Here is a 17,335-nt window from a genome sequence, read left to right on the forward strand (position 1 = left end):
TGTTGCTGAGTGATCTGACACTAATGGTTTGTAACAATCTGGGAGTGTGTCTGGCTTTCTGCTCCTCCTGCCTTTTTCACGTGTTTGCTGAGCTTTTGGGAATGCTGTTTCAGATCAAACACAAAAATGAACAAGAGCTCACAAAATACCGCCATCGTTTTCTGTGGCGTAGCAAATAGGTCTCTAATGTTGTTAAATTATTTTAGGCTTTGAAACAGCCTTTTATTTTCAATGTGTGAAATGCTAGCTGTCACTACTATAAAAATAAATTATATGAAATATTTGATTTGTCAGAGCTGGGGCATTATCACCAAGTGTGAAGTATTTTCTCCTTCTACCCCTTAGTGGAAAAAGCAAAGAGAAGAGTGAAGTCTGGGATTTTCAAAGCTGTTAAGCAACAAGAACAGTTAATTTTAATCTGATGCCAACATGCTAAGGCTCTTTGATACCAGTGCCCATGCATAGGAAGTAATTCTTTGTGGTAAAGAGAGCCTTGACTGCTGCAGCCAGGAAGTTCAGGCAAGTACCTCCTTCTGATTTTTGGGATGAGGCTATTTCATTGTAACCAAAGTATGTGTTGGCTGAGGACTCATTGTTTTTGTGACTGCTGCTTTTTCTTTTTAGCCCTTTGGGGCCTATTTACAAGGGTTTTATATATATATATTTAGAGGGAATTGGTGTTGAGATTTTTAGATGTAGATTATTTTCCCAGGTAGCTGCTGGAAATGAAAAATAAAAATTCAGGATAGTTCACCAGAGCTGGTTTGGGTGGTTTCTTCGCAAGCAGGGCTGTGTGTTTTAATGTGTGGTTGTGATGTCTTTTATTTCTTTGTTCATTAGTAATTATTCCATTGTAAAATATTTTACTTCTGAGAGTATAATTCTCATTCTCCTTGGCTTGTGTGCATGCTGGAAAGTCTATTTGCAGCACAAGGAAATGTACTCAATTTTGGTAGACCCTGGATGGAGTTTTGCTGTAGAAGAAGTTAAGACTTCTGGTGAACCTATACATCCACATCAATCTGACTAGAACTTGGAGCATCTCATATAATAAAGTTTTAGTGTCTTAAAAAAAAATCAGAAAGAAGGGTTAGGGAATAAACTGAAAGAATGAAGGATAAGTGAAAATACTGAGAAGAAATTATTTTTAATTCGGTTTAATTCTTGGTAGTGATGAACGTTACTCCTGCAAAACAAAATTTTTAGAAACACCATCAGGATTGAAATGACTTTTTTTTTCTTTTCCTCATTGCTGCTAAGAGATACTTGTCATGGTTGGCACTGAATTTTATCTTGTAACACTTTGGGCAGGGCTTCTTGGAGATCTTTCTTGCTCTAGGATTGAAGGTCTTTGGCAGCACCTTTTTGCCTGCTCATGCTTGGCTAGGAGACTGATGGTGGATGCATTTTACTGCCTGTGGTAGTTTGACACTGCCTTAGCACTTCCAAAGCCCATGGACCAGAGCAAGATGCCAGCTTTCTAAGTTTATACACATCTGAACTGGAGAAATCTTTGTTTTGAGGATCTTGGTCAAGATGTGAAGTAGATGTGACTTTCATTCCATGCTGCTCTGCTCAACAAGAGTGACCGTGTGTCCTGCACTACTGAAGCACATTTTGCTGCCCAACCCTGAAAGGTTTTGTCAAATAACTTGTCAAGAATCCTCAGCACTTGCAGTTTTTACTGTCCCTTTCTCTTGGTCATGTTTTTAGTTCCCTAAATGAGATGAGAATGCCATCAGTGCTTTCTTTTGGTTTCTCACTTGCTGCCTCTGCTCTCACACCTACCTGGTTGTAGAATCCCAGGAGGGTTTGGGTTGGAAGGGACCTTAAAGCCCATCCAGTCCCACCCTTTCCACGTGCAGGGACAGCTCCCACTATCCCAGGCTGTTCCCAGCCCTGTCCAACCTTGGACACTTGCAGCGATGGGGCAGCCACAGCTGGTTGACAGTGGATGATGGGCCATTTCCCAGTGAGCAGAGTGGGACAGACTGGTTGCAAGGGGTTGTTCAGACTGATGCTCTGTGGGCTCTGTCTTTGCTTCCAAGTTTAATAGAGATCTTTATCTCTCTTTTACTCTATTGAAATGGCTTTCTGAGATTTTGCTTTCTGTTTTCTTAACAAATGAAAGGACCTGAGAAAATTTTTCTTTAGATGACAAACTCTTGGAAAGCTGACCACTTCTAAAGATACAGCCTTCTTCCATAGTTACAATAACTTATGAAGAGAATAATTATTTTTTTTAAATTAAAAAATACATGCCTTTGGATTTTCATAAACACAAAAGGCATAGCCTTCCATGCTCATTTATTGTAGCAAAAAATGTTTTATGCCCATGTTTCTATGTTTACCCTTGCCAGCAGCAGCTACTGGTATTGTGAATTAAAAAGAGGAAGATTTGGAAGGCATCAAATTGTTGTGCTGTGTGATGTGAGTTGCCTGATGTGGTGACTGCAGTGTCATTGTGATGGATACCAGTTTAGTGGGCAGATTCTGTTAAATCGGTTTTTGGAGCTGGGGTGTGGCCCAGGATTTGCTTGGGCTGCTGTTTGTCTTCTTCTGGCTGAAGGAATGGATTATTAGTGCTGCCTCCTCTCCTGTGATGAGGGTTTAGTGAGGCTGGAGAGGCCAGTCCTGTGATTTGTCTTCAGTTCTTGTGCTGATGGCACAGCATGAGCGATGTCTGATGTTTTTCCTTAATTATTATCATGCCTCCCTTGCAGTGGAATTAACACCCCTCAGGTAAGTGCTGTCTCTCTTATTTCTATTAAAATAAATAGCTTTAACTTGGAACTGGGGTGGTGGCTGTGTGTGAGGATGTCATGGACAGAGACCTCCATGTTGTCATTGAGTTTGTGTTTTGTGGATGTCAGGCATTGGTCTTGGAGGTCTGTTTTATGTGAGTTCAGTCTCACCCTCACAAACATCTTCATCTCATTTATAATTGCACAGCTGTTATTGGGGCAAGATAATAAGTTCTGAGAACTGCATCCTTTTGGTGTGTAAATGCCTGATCCTCATGAAAATGCATTTTCTGGAGCTTCTGCTCTGTCATATTTCACTTTTTTTCAGCTTTCTAATTCTGCCTATAGGAATGCCATTCATTGTTTAATGGACAGGCACAGTTACCTATGCTTATGTGTTAAACTCAGAATTTGTACAACAATATAAGTAGATTTTTTTGTAGTCTTTTGCAGCTTTCTAAGTGCAATATTATGTTTTCTCAACTGTTTCCATATTATTTTAACTTGACAGCTTCCTTTGGAAGCTCTTCAGATTCCCAGGGTGCTGGTTATCCTGCTGGTTGTAGTTTTCACAGGCCTTCTGTCTATTCAGTAGGTAACTGTTCTTCATTTTGTAATTTTATTTTTTAAAAAGAATTTAATTATTGAGCTGTAAAATCAATTTTTGTGGCTGTGGTGCTGCATCCTATATAAAAAGCCATGGATAGTAACTCCCTCAAAGTGCACTAATATTGGTGGGATGTATTAAATCACTTTGAAAATTCAATTAATTTAACTACTCAGAATTGGCATTTAAAGCATCACACATTTATTTAAATATCTATGTTTAGGGCATTTTTAGCATACATTTGATTCGTAAATTGTAGTCAGTGTGTTGGGTGGTCATATTAACACAAATATTGGGGCTTTTCATATTTTTCCCTACTTACTGGCTCCTGTACTTGTCCTGTAGGCTTGGCAAAAATCAATTTCCACATCAGCATAAGAATTATTTATATATTTTGAATTATTATATAGTTTAATGCTTTTTTGGATGTTTAATATATTTTAATTTGTAGCCTGTGTACCAGTTCTAGTTGGTTTGGATTTTTTTTCTTTGTCACTTTAGATAAAAACCTGTTTATGGGCAAGAAGAGTGAGAGAGGTAGTTTTATTAGGAACTACTCAAAAAATGAAAAATCAGAAAGTTAGTTTAAAAACTCCTTCTGGCAGCCAGTATTTTAAGTGGAAATTGTTACTTCCAGTGTGCAAATTAGTGCTCTGGCTCCCTGAAAGGCATACAAGAACATTACCCCAAATTTTAGGGAATTTGCTGCATTAAGCTGTAAATGAATGTGTTGCTTGTATGTGTGCAAGTATTTTTAAGGTAGAAAATCTGTAAGAGCACACAAGGAAAACTCTGGCAGTGTCACAACAGGAGTACTGGAGTGTGAACTGCAGCAAGTGATTTCCAGAGTACCTCTGCCTTGCTTATTTCCTCCTTTTTAAAGGAAAACATTACGGTATTTTGTTTTTCTGTTGAGAAATCCAGGTCTGATCTTCAGAATTGCATCTGAATATTCAGGATAATTTGAATTTGTGGCAGCTGTGCTTTGTAGTTTTTGTACTTTTTATTTTGTCTTGAAATAATGGGGAAGGGATTGCCTGAGGTGCTCTGCTCTGGCTGCAGAATTGGTTGTGTACCTCATCTAGGTACTTAACCTCTCTTAATAGACCTCAATATGCTAGGAATAAACAAAATAAGGGGTTGTGTCCTTGTATTGTGTAAAATCTGTGAAACTTCAAACCTCATCAGTGTAACAAAGATGTGGCAGTCCTGAAACACTCCGTGGCAGAAGTGGGAGTGAGGTTTCACTGCTGAGCTCTGAGAGTATTTTGCTAAGATCTGATTTCATCCTGAGCTGCTCTTTGCAGGGAAATATTGGGGTGACCCTTCCTGAATGTGTTGCATTCTCATTTAATTAAAAAGATCCCACTGGAATATTGCATCCCGCTCTGGAGTCCTCAGGAGAAGAAACGTGGGCCTGTAAAGTCCAGAGGAGACTGCGGAGACGCTCCGAGAGCTGGAGCTTCTCTGCTCTGGACACAGTCTGGGGGAGCTGGGGGTCTCCAGCCTGGAGAAGAGAAGGCTCCAGGGAAGACCTTCCACAGTCTAAAGGGGGATTAGAAAAAAGAGGGAGAGATGTTTTACACAGGCAGATTGCAGTAGTATGGCGGGGAATGGTTTTAGAATAAAAGAGGAGATATTTAGATGGGATGTTGGGAAGAAGTTCTTCCCTTTGGGTGGTGAGGCCCTGGCACAGCTTCCCAGAGAAGCTGTGGCTGCCCCTGGATCCCTGGAAGTGTCCAAAGCCAGGTTGGACAGGGCTTGGAGCAACCTGGGGTAGTGGAAGGTGTCCCTGCCCATGGTGGGGGTGGAATGAGGTGGGCTTTATGGTTCCTTCCACAAACAGCTTTTCCAGCTATCAGCCGTGAACTCCTTGGTGCAGAAGTGGGATGCTGCAGGGAACCCTATTCCTCTAGAAGTTTCCATGTTTGAGCAAGTCGGTGTCACACATTTCTGTTGTGACAGAAATGGAATATATCTCTCCCAGGAGAAATGATCTCTGGTTTCTGTGTGGTTCTGCTGGAATATGCTTGGCAAATGAGCTGTGTCCCCCAAAGCCATCACTGGGGTGTGATTTGTTTTTGCCATGCTCAATCAAGTGCTTTTGGTATTTCCAGCTCCTGGATTTGATTTCTTGAAGCCTTTGCTGTCTCTCTGCCCGATTTGTGTCTGGTGTGGGTATGAGAAAGGAAGCATCTTGAGCTTGTGTCATGCAGGGATTTCAGCAAACTGGTGAACCTTTCCCAGGGGCTGTGACTATCTGGTCAGCAGCTGTACTGGTGTTCCCTGGGATTTCCTCCTGTGGCATTTTGTGGCAGGCTGGCACTCCTGTAGGAAGAATCAAGGGTTTGGCCCCGGGACTGCTCTGCCCAGCTGAAGTTCCCGCTATCCACTGGTTACTGTGGTTGGAGCAGGCCTTGGGCAGCCACTAGAGAGAAACAAAGAGCTCTATTCTGAGTGCCTGTGAAAAACAGAGCTCTTCTGGGGGGAGACATTTAATCTTTCCCCTTTGTCTTCTCCCTTATTATTCCTTTTTCCCTTAGCTGACATTTGACAGCTCTACCAGTGTGATGAGGGAATGCCAGATCCCTTAACCTTGGATTCTTTCTGGTTCTGCCACCCTCATACACACTTCGTGTTACCTCCTGTTTTTCCAGTTACCTCTAATCTGGATGGGGAAGCCATGGCCTTGTCTCACCATTGCCCAATAATATTTCTGAAGGTTAAAAAAAAAAAAGGTTTAAAAAGCGCTTCCTTTCTGTCTTGGGGTTACTGGTGACCCTTCTGCACTTTGCCAGCAGCCTGAGGGTTGTAGAGCTCTGTTACAAGGTGAATCTCCAGGTTAAAGAGCTGGGAATGCTGTTATTAACACAGAAATGCACCAAGCTGTACAGGTGCAGGGCAGCCTTTAGTCAAATAACTTTTGCTCTGGAATGTGTGGTCCCTCCCTGCCTGTAAATGTCAGCTTTAATTAAGAGAGAATCTCAACAATGAGATGCAGACTTTTATTTTTCATTTTTTATTTTTCAATTTTCTTGTAAACTTTCCATACTTGCCCTTTTCCCTATTCTCCTTTGATCTTTAGAAAACCTCAGCTATAAAAATAAAGGCTGAAAAGTGTCTGCTAGGTGGTGAAATATGAGTAAGCACAAACACCCCGACTCATGGATTTGCATGCACTGCGCCCGCGGCCGGCTACCTTGTCTGCCTTTAGTTGACTCAGGATTTTCAACAGGCAGAAGAAGGATAATTTCCTTGTTCAGCACTGAACAGGCTGGTTCAAACACCTTGGAGCACGTGTTATCATTATACATCTTTGCACAGTGGTTCCTTGAAGGAAAACTCTGGCTGCAGGCTGGATAAAACATAGCCCGAATTTGGTGGGTAGGCGGCAACTCCCCAGCCCTGCAGCAGAGGGTGGGAATGGATCTCTTGGATCCCTCTTGATTTCATTCCTCCTCCACCACGCTTCTTAGGCCTCTCTGTTCCTGCAGAAAAAAAGTGGGAATGGGCATTTGTGTCCATCAGCTCATCCCGTGTGCCGCTGCCATCAGCTGCCTTCCAAAATGAGTTTTCCTGACAAATTTAGGGGAAATGGGAAATCAAGGCAGTGGGGAAGTCACTTCTCAGGCCCACCAGGTACTGTCACCTGTGGTGTTTGAGGTCTTTCAGTGGTGATAAAGCAGAGAAGAGGTTCCTGGTTTGCTGGTGGTAAAATGCCACCACGGTTCAGCAGAGGCACATTTATTTCATGAAGCAGAAGTGATGACTTGGGTGGGTGTTGAGTGCTCTGCAGGGTTCAATGGACAAAGCGAAGATGAATCAGAGCTTACAGGTGGCCCCAGGATTCTGTGAGCCAAATATCATTAATTTGCTTAAATTTGCTGTCACTAATGGGCTTTTACCAGGACTCTTGCACATCTTGGCAGTAGTCTGGGCTTACTCAGATTTTCCCTGTTTATTTTTTTTTTTTTCAGTCATGATCCTCCTCAAAAGACTCAAAATCCCATTTGATTTCAAAAAAATGACATTTTTGCAGCCCGGTTGCTCATTTTCTGTGCAAGACTTTGCACATCTGCTCAGTGTCTTACGGAGTCAATAATTACTCCAGGTTGTAATGGACTTTGGCAATGGGTTTGAAGAATATTTTCCTTTAGGAAGCCTTAGGAACCCTTTCAAATACCCCTCAATAGGATATTTGTCTTGTGGAACTCAGTTTATAGTAAGCACATCTATTACAGTTTTGGCTATTCCTTCTTCTGTGCTAAAGATAATTTTCTCTCTGCTTTTTTTATTCCTTCCACTCAGCCATGATTTTTATCTTTTTTTTCCCTAAATCTCTTTATTACTTGTCAATTAAACAGCAATTATTTGTGCTATGTTTCCCTTCTATCGTAAGGAAATTGTAAAAATCGTAAGGAAATTAATGGGTTGGAAAAAGACAAATTGGAAAGAATTTAGCTGGGTATATTCTATGTGTCATCCAGTTGGATTTTGCCAAATCAGGCTGAGGTTCTCCTACACCCTTGTTAAGGGTGGAAGTATTATGTGCTTCCTCTGCCACCTGTAGCAGTGAAGGGAAGATGGCAAGGAGGGACCTGACCTGTTTATAAATTTCATAGTTGTTGGTTTGGTTACTGTGTCCCTTTGTAAATCTTAATGACATATTGGTTTGGGTCACATATTTCTTATTTCTGGGTTGTTTTTTTTCCAGCGGTTCTCTCAACTGCCTCATTTGAAGGGCGAGTGTCTTGCCTGTTTGTGGTTGTAAATTAGGGCATCTGAGCTTGTTCAGAGTGTTTTAGGTTAGTGTAGGTTCCTCTGCACTCCGCATAAAGAAAAGCTAAATAACAATAACTTGGTTTTCATGGATGTGTGGTTTGCCATTGATGAAATCCTCTTTTCTGAGACCCCCTAAAGCTGGAAGAGGAAGTTCCAGCACGTCCCGTGGAGGTTGGTACCTGCTTTTCCAGAGGAGGGATGGCTCCCAGCGCTGTGTGTTGTGCTGGGGCATCCACAGTTGTTTCCAATAACTGTAGGCGGAACAGATTACCCCGCTGCTTCTTCCTGGCCGCTATCACGGTTACTCTTGTCCGTGCTTTTGCTTGAGTCCTCTCTTGGCAGGCAGAAAGTCTGGGACTACGTTTGCCAAGTCTGCAAGAAAGCAATTCTTTGTCTGCCTTGCTGCCTTTTATTTTTTTGCACGGTTTTCTCAGTTTAAATGGTAAGTATTTTCAGTCTCTGAAGGTAGTGTCATTCTGTTCCAAAAAACTCCTTTTTGGATCTGATGAAATAAATCTCGTGGATCCAAATGCTTCAAGTTGGAAAGCTAGACATCCCAAAAGACTTGTTTTGTTTTTCATGGAGAAGACAATCTGAGATGTGCTGGTTTTGTGAATTTTTCTGAAGCAGTGAAATAATTTCAAGCTGTTGAGCTGCTGAACTAAGAGGCTGTTAGTGATGGGGCAGGAAGCTGTGGCTAGGTAGCACCATCTGAATAAAAACTTGTCAGAAAGCTGCTTTCTGCTAATCCCTGGGAGGAAGTGAGCTATAATCGGCACTAAGTGAGCTAATCACAGGAAATCTATTGCTCAACAGGAGCCTTTGAAAAAAAAAAAAAAAGGAAAAAAAAAAAGGAGGGGGCAGGGAGAAAAGAAGAATACCCATGGAGACTTTTCATTCTGCTTTTGGACTCCAAAATCTGTTTGATGACAGAAAATCAAATATCTGATGAAGTAAAAAGCCCTTCAATTTCAACGTTAAAACTACATCTCTTTTCCAGAATAATGAAGCATCAAGTCTCATCTCTTCCAGTATGGTGATTTTCAGGTATTAGGAGGCGGTGGTGTGGGGAGGCTGTGTTTAAGCAAACTACCAAAACCACTGGAGGCCTGGGGGCAATGGGAATGAGACTCCAGGCATTTTCAGGAAGAATTTTTATAATATAAAGCAAGAGTGGGACATAACGGTCTTAAATCTGCTTTGTCACACCAGTTTTTCCTTGGAGCATCACACACTAGCTCTTGAATTGTTCTTACTGGCTCTGTGCTCTTTTTCACGTGACAGTTTCTGCCTTGGAGATTTATTTCCCAGACATCTTCACTCTTTTCCTCTGCTGCTGGTTGTGACAAGTGTTGCCAGTGGCCCCAAAAAGCCCTCTGGGAAGTGGTGAAGCTGCTGCCTGGAGATGCTGCAGTGGTAACTCACTCTTCTCAACCCTGGTGTCCTCTGCACCCACCAGCAGCCCTTCCTTCATTTTTGGCCTCTTCTCTTTTCTTCAGTTCCTTCTCTCAGGCCACAAACAGTTTTGCTGTGTTGCCTTCAAGCTGTGTGCATGGCTCAATTCTTTTCTACTTCAGCTGTTGTCCCAAAAGTAACTCATAGCTCTAGAGGCACACCAAAAGCAAAGTGGTTGTTTTTTAATGCCTCGCTAGTCTCAAATTTGTTACTCTTCTTTTTTGGTCAGCTCCTGCCAAATGGACTTAAATGTGTTGTGCTGCTCCTACTGTGTTGTGCTGCTGATAGTAAATGAGCTGAGTAATATTTACCTGTAGTGAAGAGCTGAGTTCAGTTTGCAGCTCTCTGAGGCTCCTGTGACAGATTTATTTGATGTATTTCACTGATTCTGGCTCCTCAGAGATCAGTGGCAGTGTGAAGCACAGTATCGTGTGCCAGGAGCAGGAATTTAGGGACATGTTATCAAGCAGCTCTTATCTGGATGTGTTTTGTTCTGGTTTCTTTTTCCAAGCAGTAGCCCAATGTAGTCACATCCCAGACAGTGAAATACAGGTGCAGCCTAGACAGCTCAAATACACTAATTTGAATATCTTAAGAAGACAAATTCAGGTCACTGTGATGTGAGAACTTTCTACACCAGCTGTTTGGTTTGGCACATGGTACCATCTTCCCAGCCCTGCTCAGGGCTTTGTAAGGCTCATGTGTGTGCACTGTAATCCAGATTTAAAACAAAATCTGCTCAAATACAAGTGCTCCAGGGAAAATGTGAGTGTGCACTACAGCCTACAGCAGAACAACTGACTTATATTTTATTTCCTTTCATCCTTTTATTCCTTTTTTCTTTTTATTTCTTGTCTGCAAGCAAGTTTGAGAAGAAAGATGTCTGTCCTTTTCTAGAATCAGGGGAGCTGAAGAGCAGCGCAGAGCTCAGCTGGGATGGGAGTGCGTGTCAGGCTCCATCCCTATCACGAGGGAGCCGGGGCCAGGACAAGAGCTGTGCTTAGGAAATCCTTCAGGAAGCAGCCCAGCTTTATGTTCACACAAGGGGAACTGGGGTGGAGGGGGGGAAACGGGGACACAAACAACAAAAAAGGGCAAGTCAAAGCATTCAGACACACTGCTGCAGGAGTGTGTTTGTCAGCTTTCTGAAAGCACTGCCCAGTCCTCACTTCAGCTTTTACTCGCTGGCAGGGTTTCATTTCTCTGGGTGTTTTCTCACAGCAGCAGTGACAGGAACGGCTGTCACTCTCCTGTGACCTGGCCATGACTGTGGGTTTTCAGGCCCTTTCCACCCCCAAAAGAGGAAAGATAGCACAGGATGTAGCTTATAAAAATGAAACTTGGTGCATGTGAACATGGTGGGCAGGTCCCTTCAGGGGTTGGGAGGGACAGGAGGTGGGGTTAAATTTCACAGGGAGCTCCCTGTGTGTGCCTTGCCTCGGCCTCTCCGGGCAAAGGTGGAAAGGTTAACGGTGCTGAGTTAACTGCTGGGCTCAGTGGTCTGGGAGATCATTGCCAAGCTAAATGATTTGATGGGAGAGAGGAGCTGCAGTTGTGAGGAACATGGTTCCAGGTCTCCCAGCATTGGTGGTGAGGGATTTAGGACACCCAAACCCTGCTGGGCACTTGCTGCTGCCTCTGCAGAAGAGCACGTTTATTCTTCTGCTGCTTAGGATGGAGAGAGCATTTAATTTTCACTCCCCTAGTGCAGGGCAAGAAACCTTTGTCAAAAGGAGGGAAGAGTGTCAGGTACTGGGGATGAGGATTGAAAATCAGCACTGGCACCTGTGAAGGTGTTTTGTGGGTTAAGCAGCAGAACTGTGGGGAGAAAAGCTTTTAGCTCTTTTTGTGTCTGTTTTCTTGGGAGTGTAATGGGCTGCAGTTGTGTTCTGTGGTGGGACTGAGCCTGTATTAAGTGTTCTTTGCAGCTTCTCTGCTCATCTCTGTGGTTCAATCTATTGCTTTCTAGTTCTTGTACTAAATGTAGTGTGACTAGTGATTGTGAGGGAGCTGCTGATGTACTTGAATACATGATTGTTACTTACCAGTAATAATCTTTCCTTCACTGGGAAAGATGAAAGTGAACTCCTCTTCCATGTATTACCTTTAGCATACTTCTGTGAGGCTGCTCAAACTCAGGTTAACTATTTTAGTAAATGTCTTTCAGCCAAGCTGAAAAACTCACCATTGCTTGTGCTGTCTGATTGTATACGAACGTGACATCCCCTTTGCTGGGTGACAGATTCCTGGCAGGCACTGGAAAAAAATTCCCCATGTCTTTGCAATTCCCTGCACAAGATATGAATCAGCAGGGCAGGCACGTGGGTGATGGTGCAGGAGTGATTCTATCTGGCTGCTGCTGTCTGAATGGGCTCCGTCACCTCTTTGGAGGTTGAGAGAGCAGAAACAGACCTTTGGGGGGATTTGCACTCTTATTTTAATTTTTTCTTCCCTTTTTTTAAGTCCCAGCTCCAGTCATTGCCCATAATGCCAAACCACTGAAGCCATTTCCAAATACTTCCTGACAATATGGAAACTTTCCTTGCATGATAGGGGTAGAGGAGAGGGGAACTGCTCTCCAGCTGACTGCAGAAGAAAGAAGTATTTAGATTTGAACCTAGACAAAATTAATGATTTTCCTCTTCCAATGATGACTGAAGGATCGGAACTGTGCTTCATTACGTGCTTGGTGTGAGTGTAGCTGTTGTCACTTATTTAAATGATTAATTCAAAGCTGCCATGCTTTGAAATGGGCCTTTGTGCAAACTAGGTTTGAATTCAGCACGTTATTTTATCAATGATCTTTGAAATAGACACTCAGAAATTCTACCATGTCTTGTTAAATAAATCAAAGTTGAAATTTTTTGTTTAAGCCAAGGAAATTTCCCAAAGCACAGATGTAGCTGTGGGATGGAAGGTTTTTGGTACTAGATGGAAGATGGGCTGGAAGGGTTTTGGTACTAGAGCCAGTCCTTGAGGTGGGAAGCCTGAGCTCTTTCTGTCACTCCAGTTTGCTTTACCACCCCCACAGGTTGTTCTCCTGCTATGGAGCTCCTGGGCTGGTGTTGGAGCGAGGTCAAGGATTTCTGTGAATACTTGAAACAATCAGGAGCTGATCAGCTCGGAGGGTTCTGCTCAGATGCTCTACACCATTATCTGTTGTACACCAGTTCCTTGAAGTGCTGATTTTCTCCTGAAATAGATTTGGATTTCCATATCCTTCCTTCCAACTTGATACTTCACAGTCTCTTCTCTTGAGCATGTGAGATACTAAGGAATAACTTGTTTTGGATCAAGACTGATGAGCTGCTTGTGTCACTGAAAATGAAGGATTTTTACTAGAGTGAGAATTTTATTTTAAAATTACATCGGCAGAAGTGCAGTTGTTTGGTTTTTTTGGTGTGGATTTTTTTTTTTTGTTTTAAATTTGTAGCCTGAATACCACATGACAGGGTTGTTCATTTAGTGACTGGCCTCTCTAAGGGAGTGTGTGGGGAATTAATGTGTGTTTGGAGGGCTAAGTTAGTTCTTATCCAGTTTCAGATGCAGATGAGTTGTTTATCTTTACATCCCACTCTTATCCGACAGCTCAGAAAAACTGCATAGGTGGAGGAAGTAATAGGGTTTGCTTTAGAAAAATACAAAGGGCCACTCATGTTGCTTTCTTTGCCCAGTGTACCACTTTGGCATTCAAGTTATGTGATGCACTTATTTATCTGCTACGGTTTATTTGGCTGTCTGATTGCATTTGTTGCAAAGAAGACATTTTTAGTTTTACCTGTCCCTATTTGGATACCTAAGGACCCTATACCCACCTCTTTTCTGAGGTTTAATTAACAGAAGGGACATAGATTATGGTCCCCCTGTACTACCATCACTCCAAACCTGACTTCAGTATATATATAAATATATATTTATAGGAATAGATACATATATATGAGTATATCAGTTCGATTCAGTGGATCTATTGTATATATATGTTTATAAAGCAAATACCTTATTTGATTTATCGGCATGCCATTTCTGCAATGTCTTGTAAGGGAAGCATTTGGAATTAAAATCCCTGTGGGTTGGCTGCTAAAGCCTGCTGTTGGGTTGCAGGACACTTAATTTTTGTCCCTCATATTATGGTGGGAAACAAGACTATCTTGCAGATAACTTGCAACATCTGAAAACAATCAGTAAGTGGATTTGGAGAGTTTGCCTGATTCACAACTGCATCCCTGCAGCCACGTTCAGGTGGCAGGTGTCTTTATAATTCTGTCATCAGAGAAGGGGTCCCAGGCAGGGCTGTGTAGGTGGGTGCTACACAGCTTGGAGTGCTCTTCCTCCTGGCCTCCAAGTAATGGAGCAACCAGCACATGTCCAGTTTCTACTGCTCTACCAGAACATTGTGCTGCTTGTGCCTCTGACAATATTTTACAGAAATTGCATTCTATCATGGTCGTATATGGGGATAATTAATGTTAATCTCCTTGAGCTTCACAACATAAGCCAGAGTGCTGCTCCAGTCCAGGCTGCTGGCCTGACTTGTGTCCCTCTGTTGGGATTTGGCAGCATTCACCCACCCTGTGAAATGCCAGGGAATGAACAGCCCACGTTGTTTCGGTTGTGCTGCTGGGCAGGATGCAGGTGTTGTATTGTTGGGAGCACAGTAATTGAGAGGGGATGGCACGGCCTTGTCGTGGCTCTTGACACAGATCATGTGAGTCATGCCTTGAGATGTGATGGGAAGCTGGTGGGCACCAGGAGGCCATTCATTTCCCCATAAAATTTCCATTTCCCTCTCAAACTCTTGTGAGAGGAGGAGGTCAACGCAAAGATGTGTTGGCTCCTGTTCCAAAGAGGTAGCTTGTCATTTTGAGTGAACAGAGGAATTGAGGGTACATTTGTTACTGTTTGTTACCTGTAATTGAGAAGTATTTTAAGTAAATCTTTCTTTGTGCTCTTTACTCTGCAGCAGAGAGGCTGCCAGTTTCCTGGTGATCAAAAAAAAAATCTCCAAAATATTACAGAGAAGGAGGAAATGCTAGCAGAGATATTTTTGAATGGGGAATGTGTCACGTAGATGTTTTATTGTGCTTTGGTTGTAGCTCTAGCAGCTGTTTGTCCGTGGTTTTGCTCATGTTTTTGTTAAGGATTCAAAGAGGATTGTGGTGATACTATATGTTGTTTTCTGCAAGTGGAGAAAGTTTGGCAGCGAGTGGGGAAGCAACGCAAGCCTCATTCAGAAGTGGAGTGCATCCTGTGGATCTCAGTGCTGAGCTCTTTAATGTAGGCTGTGTGATTTGGGTAGAGATGTTTTGAGTGGATAATGTGCTGAATTATGGCTTACAATAATATAATATAAGATGTTCCTTTGTCCTCAAGGTCTGATAAATAACAAGAAGAAAAGCATCTGAGGCTTTTAAAGCTGTTTGGTATTAGAGCATGAAGCTTTTTGGACTAGGGGTACCCCCCAAAGGATGTTGTACTTAGGCCCTTTGTGTGAACAGAAAACCAGATCTGGGAATTGTTCATTTGGTCTGGATTATTTTATCACTGGAAATGTTTGTCACTCTATCCCACAAATGCTGCTGCTGGCACAGATGAATGGGTGTCCCAGAAGCGGGAATGAGGATTTGCTTCCTTTGGTGGAGGCATCAGTGTCTGTGTTCCTCAGAGCTGAATTCACACCTCCTTCCCCTTTGCCAGCAGAAGGAATGGTACGTTCATGTACTCCATGCTCTTTTCCTGTATTCAAATCCCATTTTTTCTCTTCCAGGGCTTCCCCTAGCTATTGAGAACCATGTCTGACAACGGAGAACTGGAAGACAAGCCCCCTGCCCCTCCCGTCCGGATGAGCAGCGCTATCTTCAGTGCAGGGGGCAAAGACCAGTTGGCAACCAACAACAGCTTTAAACCCCTGCCCTCTGTCCCAGAAGAGAGGAAACCCAGGCATAAAATCATCTCCATATTCTATAGCAATGAAAAAGGTAAGATGCCTCTTCTTTCCACTCCAACTTGTATTCCTTTACTCTCCTTGTAAGTTCTGGTGGTGCTTTAGATGTCAGAGTCCAGCCTGTCCAAGCATAGGGGATTGGAAAAGCACCCCCTATTTGCTGCCCAGCTTGAAGTAATTGCATTTCCAAACAACCCTAATCGATGTTTGGCATTCCTGGGGATCATGTTACTTAGATGCAGATTTCTGGTTCAAATTGAACACCCAGTTGGTTTAGAAGTTACTTCATGTTGGTGATGGTTTATGTAGCACCTTGAGGAGAAAAAAAAGTCAGTAAAGAAATAGTGATAAAGGTGCAGTTGCATGAAGGAAAACTCATGCAAATTACATATTTTTGTCTGCGGAACTGTACTCTTAGGATTGATTACTAGTGGAGATAAACCTAGATTGCTGAAAAAAAGATGATTTCTGAGAAAAAAAAAATGCTATAATGAATACTACAGTGTGTTTGTGTGTTGTTTGTCCTGTTTTCTGTATGGGGAGTGCACGTACAGCAGTGGAGCCCTTTATCCTGGCTCTCCTGAACCTGTATCCATGTACAACAAAACAGTGCAGATAGAAACACTTTCTAACATCTGAGATGGTAAAACTGCACAGGGACTTAAGCCTGACCTGAATCTGCTAAGCATTATATTAATCTACTGGTTAACACTACTTTTAATATGCAACTTGGAGAGAACCCTGCTGCTCTCGATGTCTTATGTGCTCTTGGCTCCCTGTGCCTCGCTGCTGGTGCGCTCCTGGGCAGAACTGGTTCAGTCAAGCTGACACAAGTTTGGTTGTTTGAAGAGATTCTGCTCCTCTGGTTGATTATTCTCCTGGTTGAGTGTTTTCCCCAGGGCTGGTTTTTACTCTCAGCTGTGTGAGCAGCTCTGCAGCCTCTCTTCTACCTGGATACCAAACCCAGGGAGACAAGTTTCCCTCTGCTCCCAGGATCTGGCTTTCTGCTCTCAGCAGTAGTTGTGTTTCCTTTTTAGGAGGATGGAAGGATTTGGCCAGTGTAGCCTTTGGAGGCAGAATAGTTATTTCACAAGGTCATTTATTGTGAAATAGCCTGTCTGTGGCTGGGCTGCAGCAGTAGCAGTGGTGGTCTTTCTACTGACATGGGTGAGCCCTAAAGACCAAAGTCTGTAAGGAGAACATGAGAAGCTACTACAGGTTGGTGGCAGCACACCAAGAGAGACTCCAGCCCTCTGAGGGTGCTGAATTTGGGTGCTGAAGGTGGCAGACCTGGGTGCTGTCGGCTCGGTGCAGTGCTCTGTGTCTGGAGCAGGTTTTGCCTTAGCCTTCAATCCTGCAGAAATGGGTGTTTTACCATGTTGGTCCCTCAACGAAATATCCAGAATTTGTCATGGTGAATTCTACAAGGAAATCTTGAGGAAGGATCAAATCTGTCCATCTTCAGGCGAGGAGAACAGTTTAGGAGCTGGGATGGCACTTGTCTTTATGCTGTTGCATTGGTGGTTCATCAGAGCATTTGGGCCCTTTTACAGACAGGGATGAAGTAGAACTTAAACCCCAAATGAAGGAAGGCTTTCCTTGCTCTGAATTAGTAACAAATTAATTAAGAATGCAAGTAGGTACAAGTACAGCTGGAGAGCTTCGTGACATTCCATGACACCTTTTTTCTCCATGGACATTTTCTCTTTTCATTTTGATGGTGGGTTTATTTGTTGCTGGAATGGGGAGGTGGTTGAAGAATTAAAGTTGTATTGGCTCATCTCAAGTTGCTTTGGAGTCTTTTGA

General features: G+C 42.9%; 1 protein-coding gene across 2 annotated transcripts in view; it reads left to right on the plus strand.

Annotated features, from left to right (window-relative positions):
- The window catches only part of PAK2 (p21 (RAC1) activated kinase 2), a 42,023-nt gene that overhangs the window by 5,155 nt on the left and 19,533 nt on the right, over positions 1-17,335 (plus strand). The window contains exons 1-2 of one of the 2 annotated variants that reach the window (XM_088060973.1): positions 399-519; positions 15,353-15,563. In XM_088060973.1, coding sequence (XP_087917099.1) covers positions 15,377-15,563 — 187 coding nt within the window. In that variant the 5' untranslated portion in view covers positions 399-519; positions 15,353-15,376. Of the gene's footprint in view, positions 1-398; positions 520-15,352; positions 15,564-17,335 lie in introns of those variants that run through there. The other variant, XM_005529515.3, reaches the window with a different exon arrangement.

This window comes from Pseudopodoces humilis, chromosome 11, assembly GCF_049639895.1.
Source record: "Pseudopodoces humilis isolate 2021_Gansu_Grassland_sample_001 chromosome 11, ASM4963989v1, whole genome shotgun sequence".
Taxonomy (NCBI): Eukaryota; Metazoa; Chordata; class Aves; order Passeriformes; family Paridae; genus Pseudopodoces; species Pseudopodoces humilis.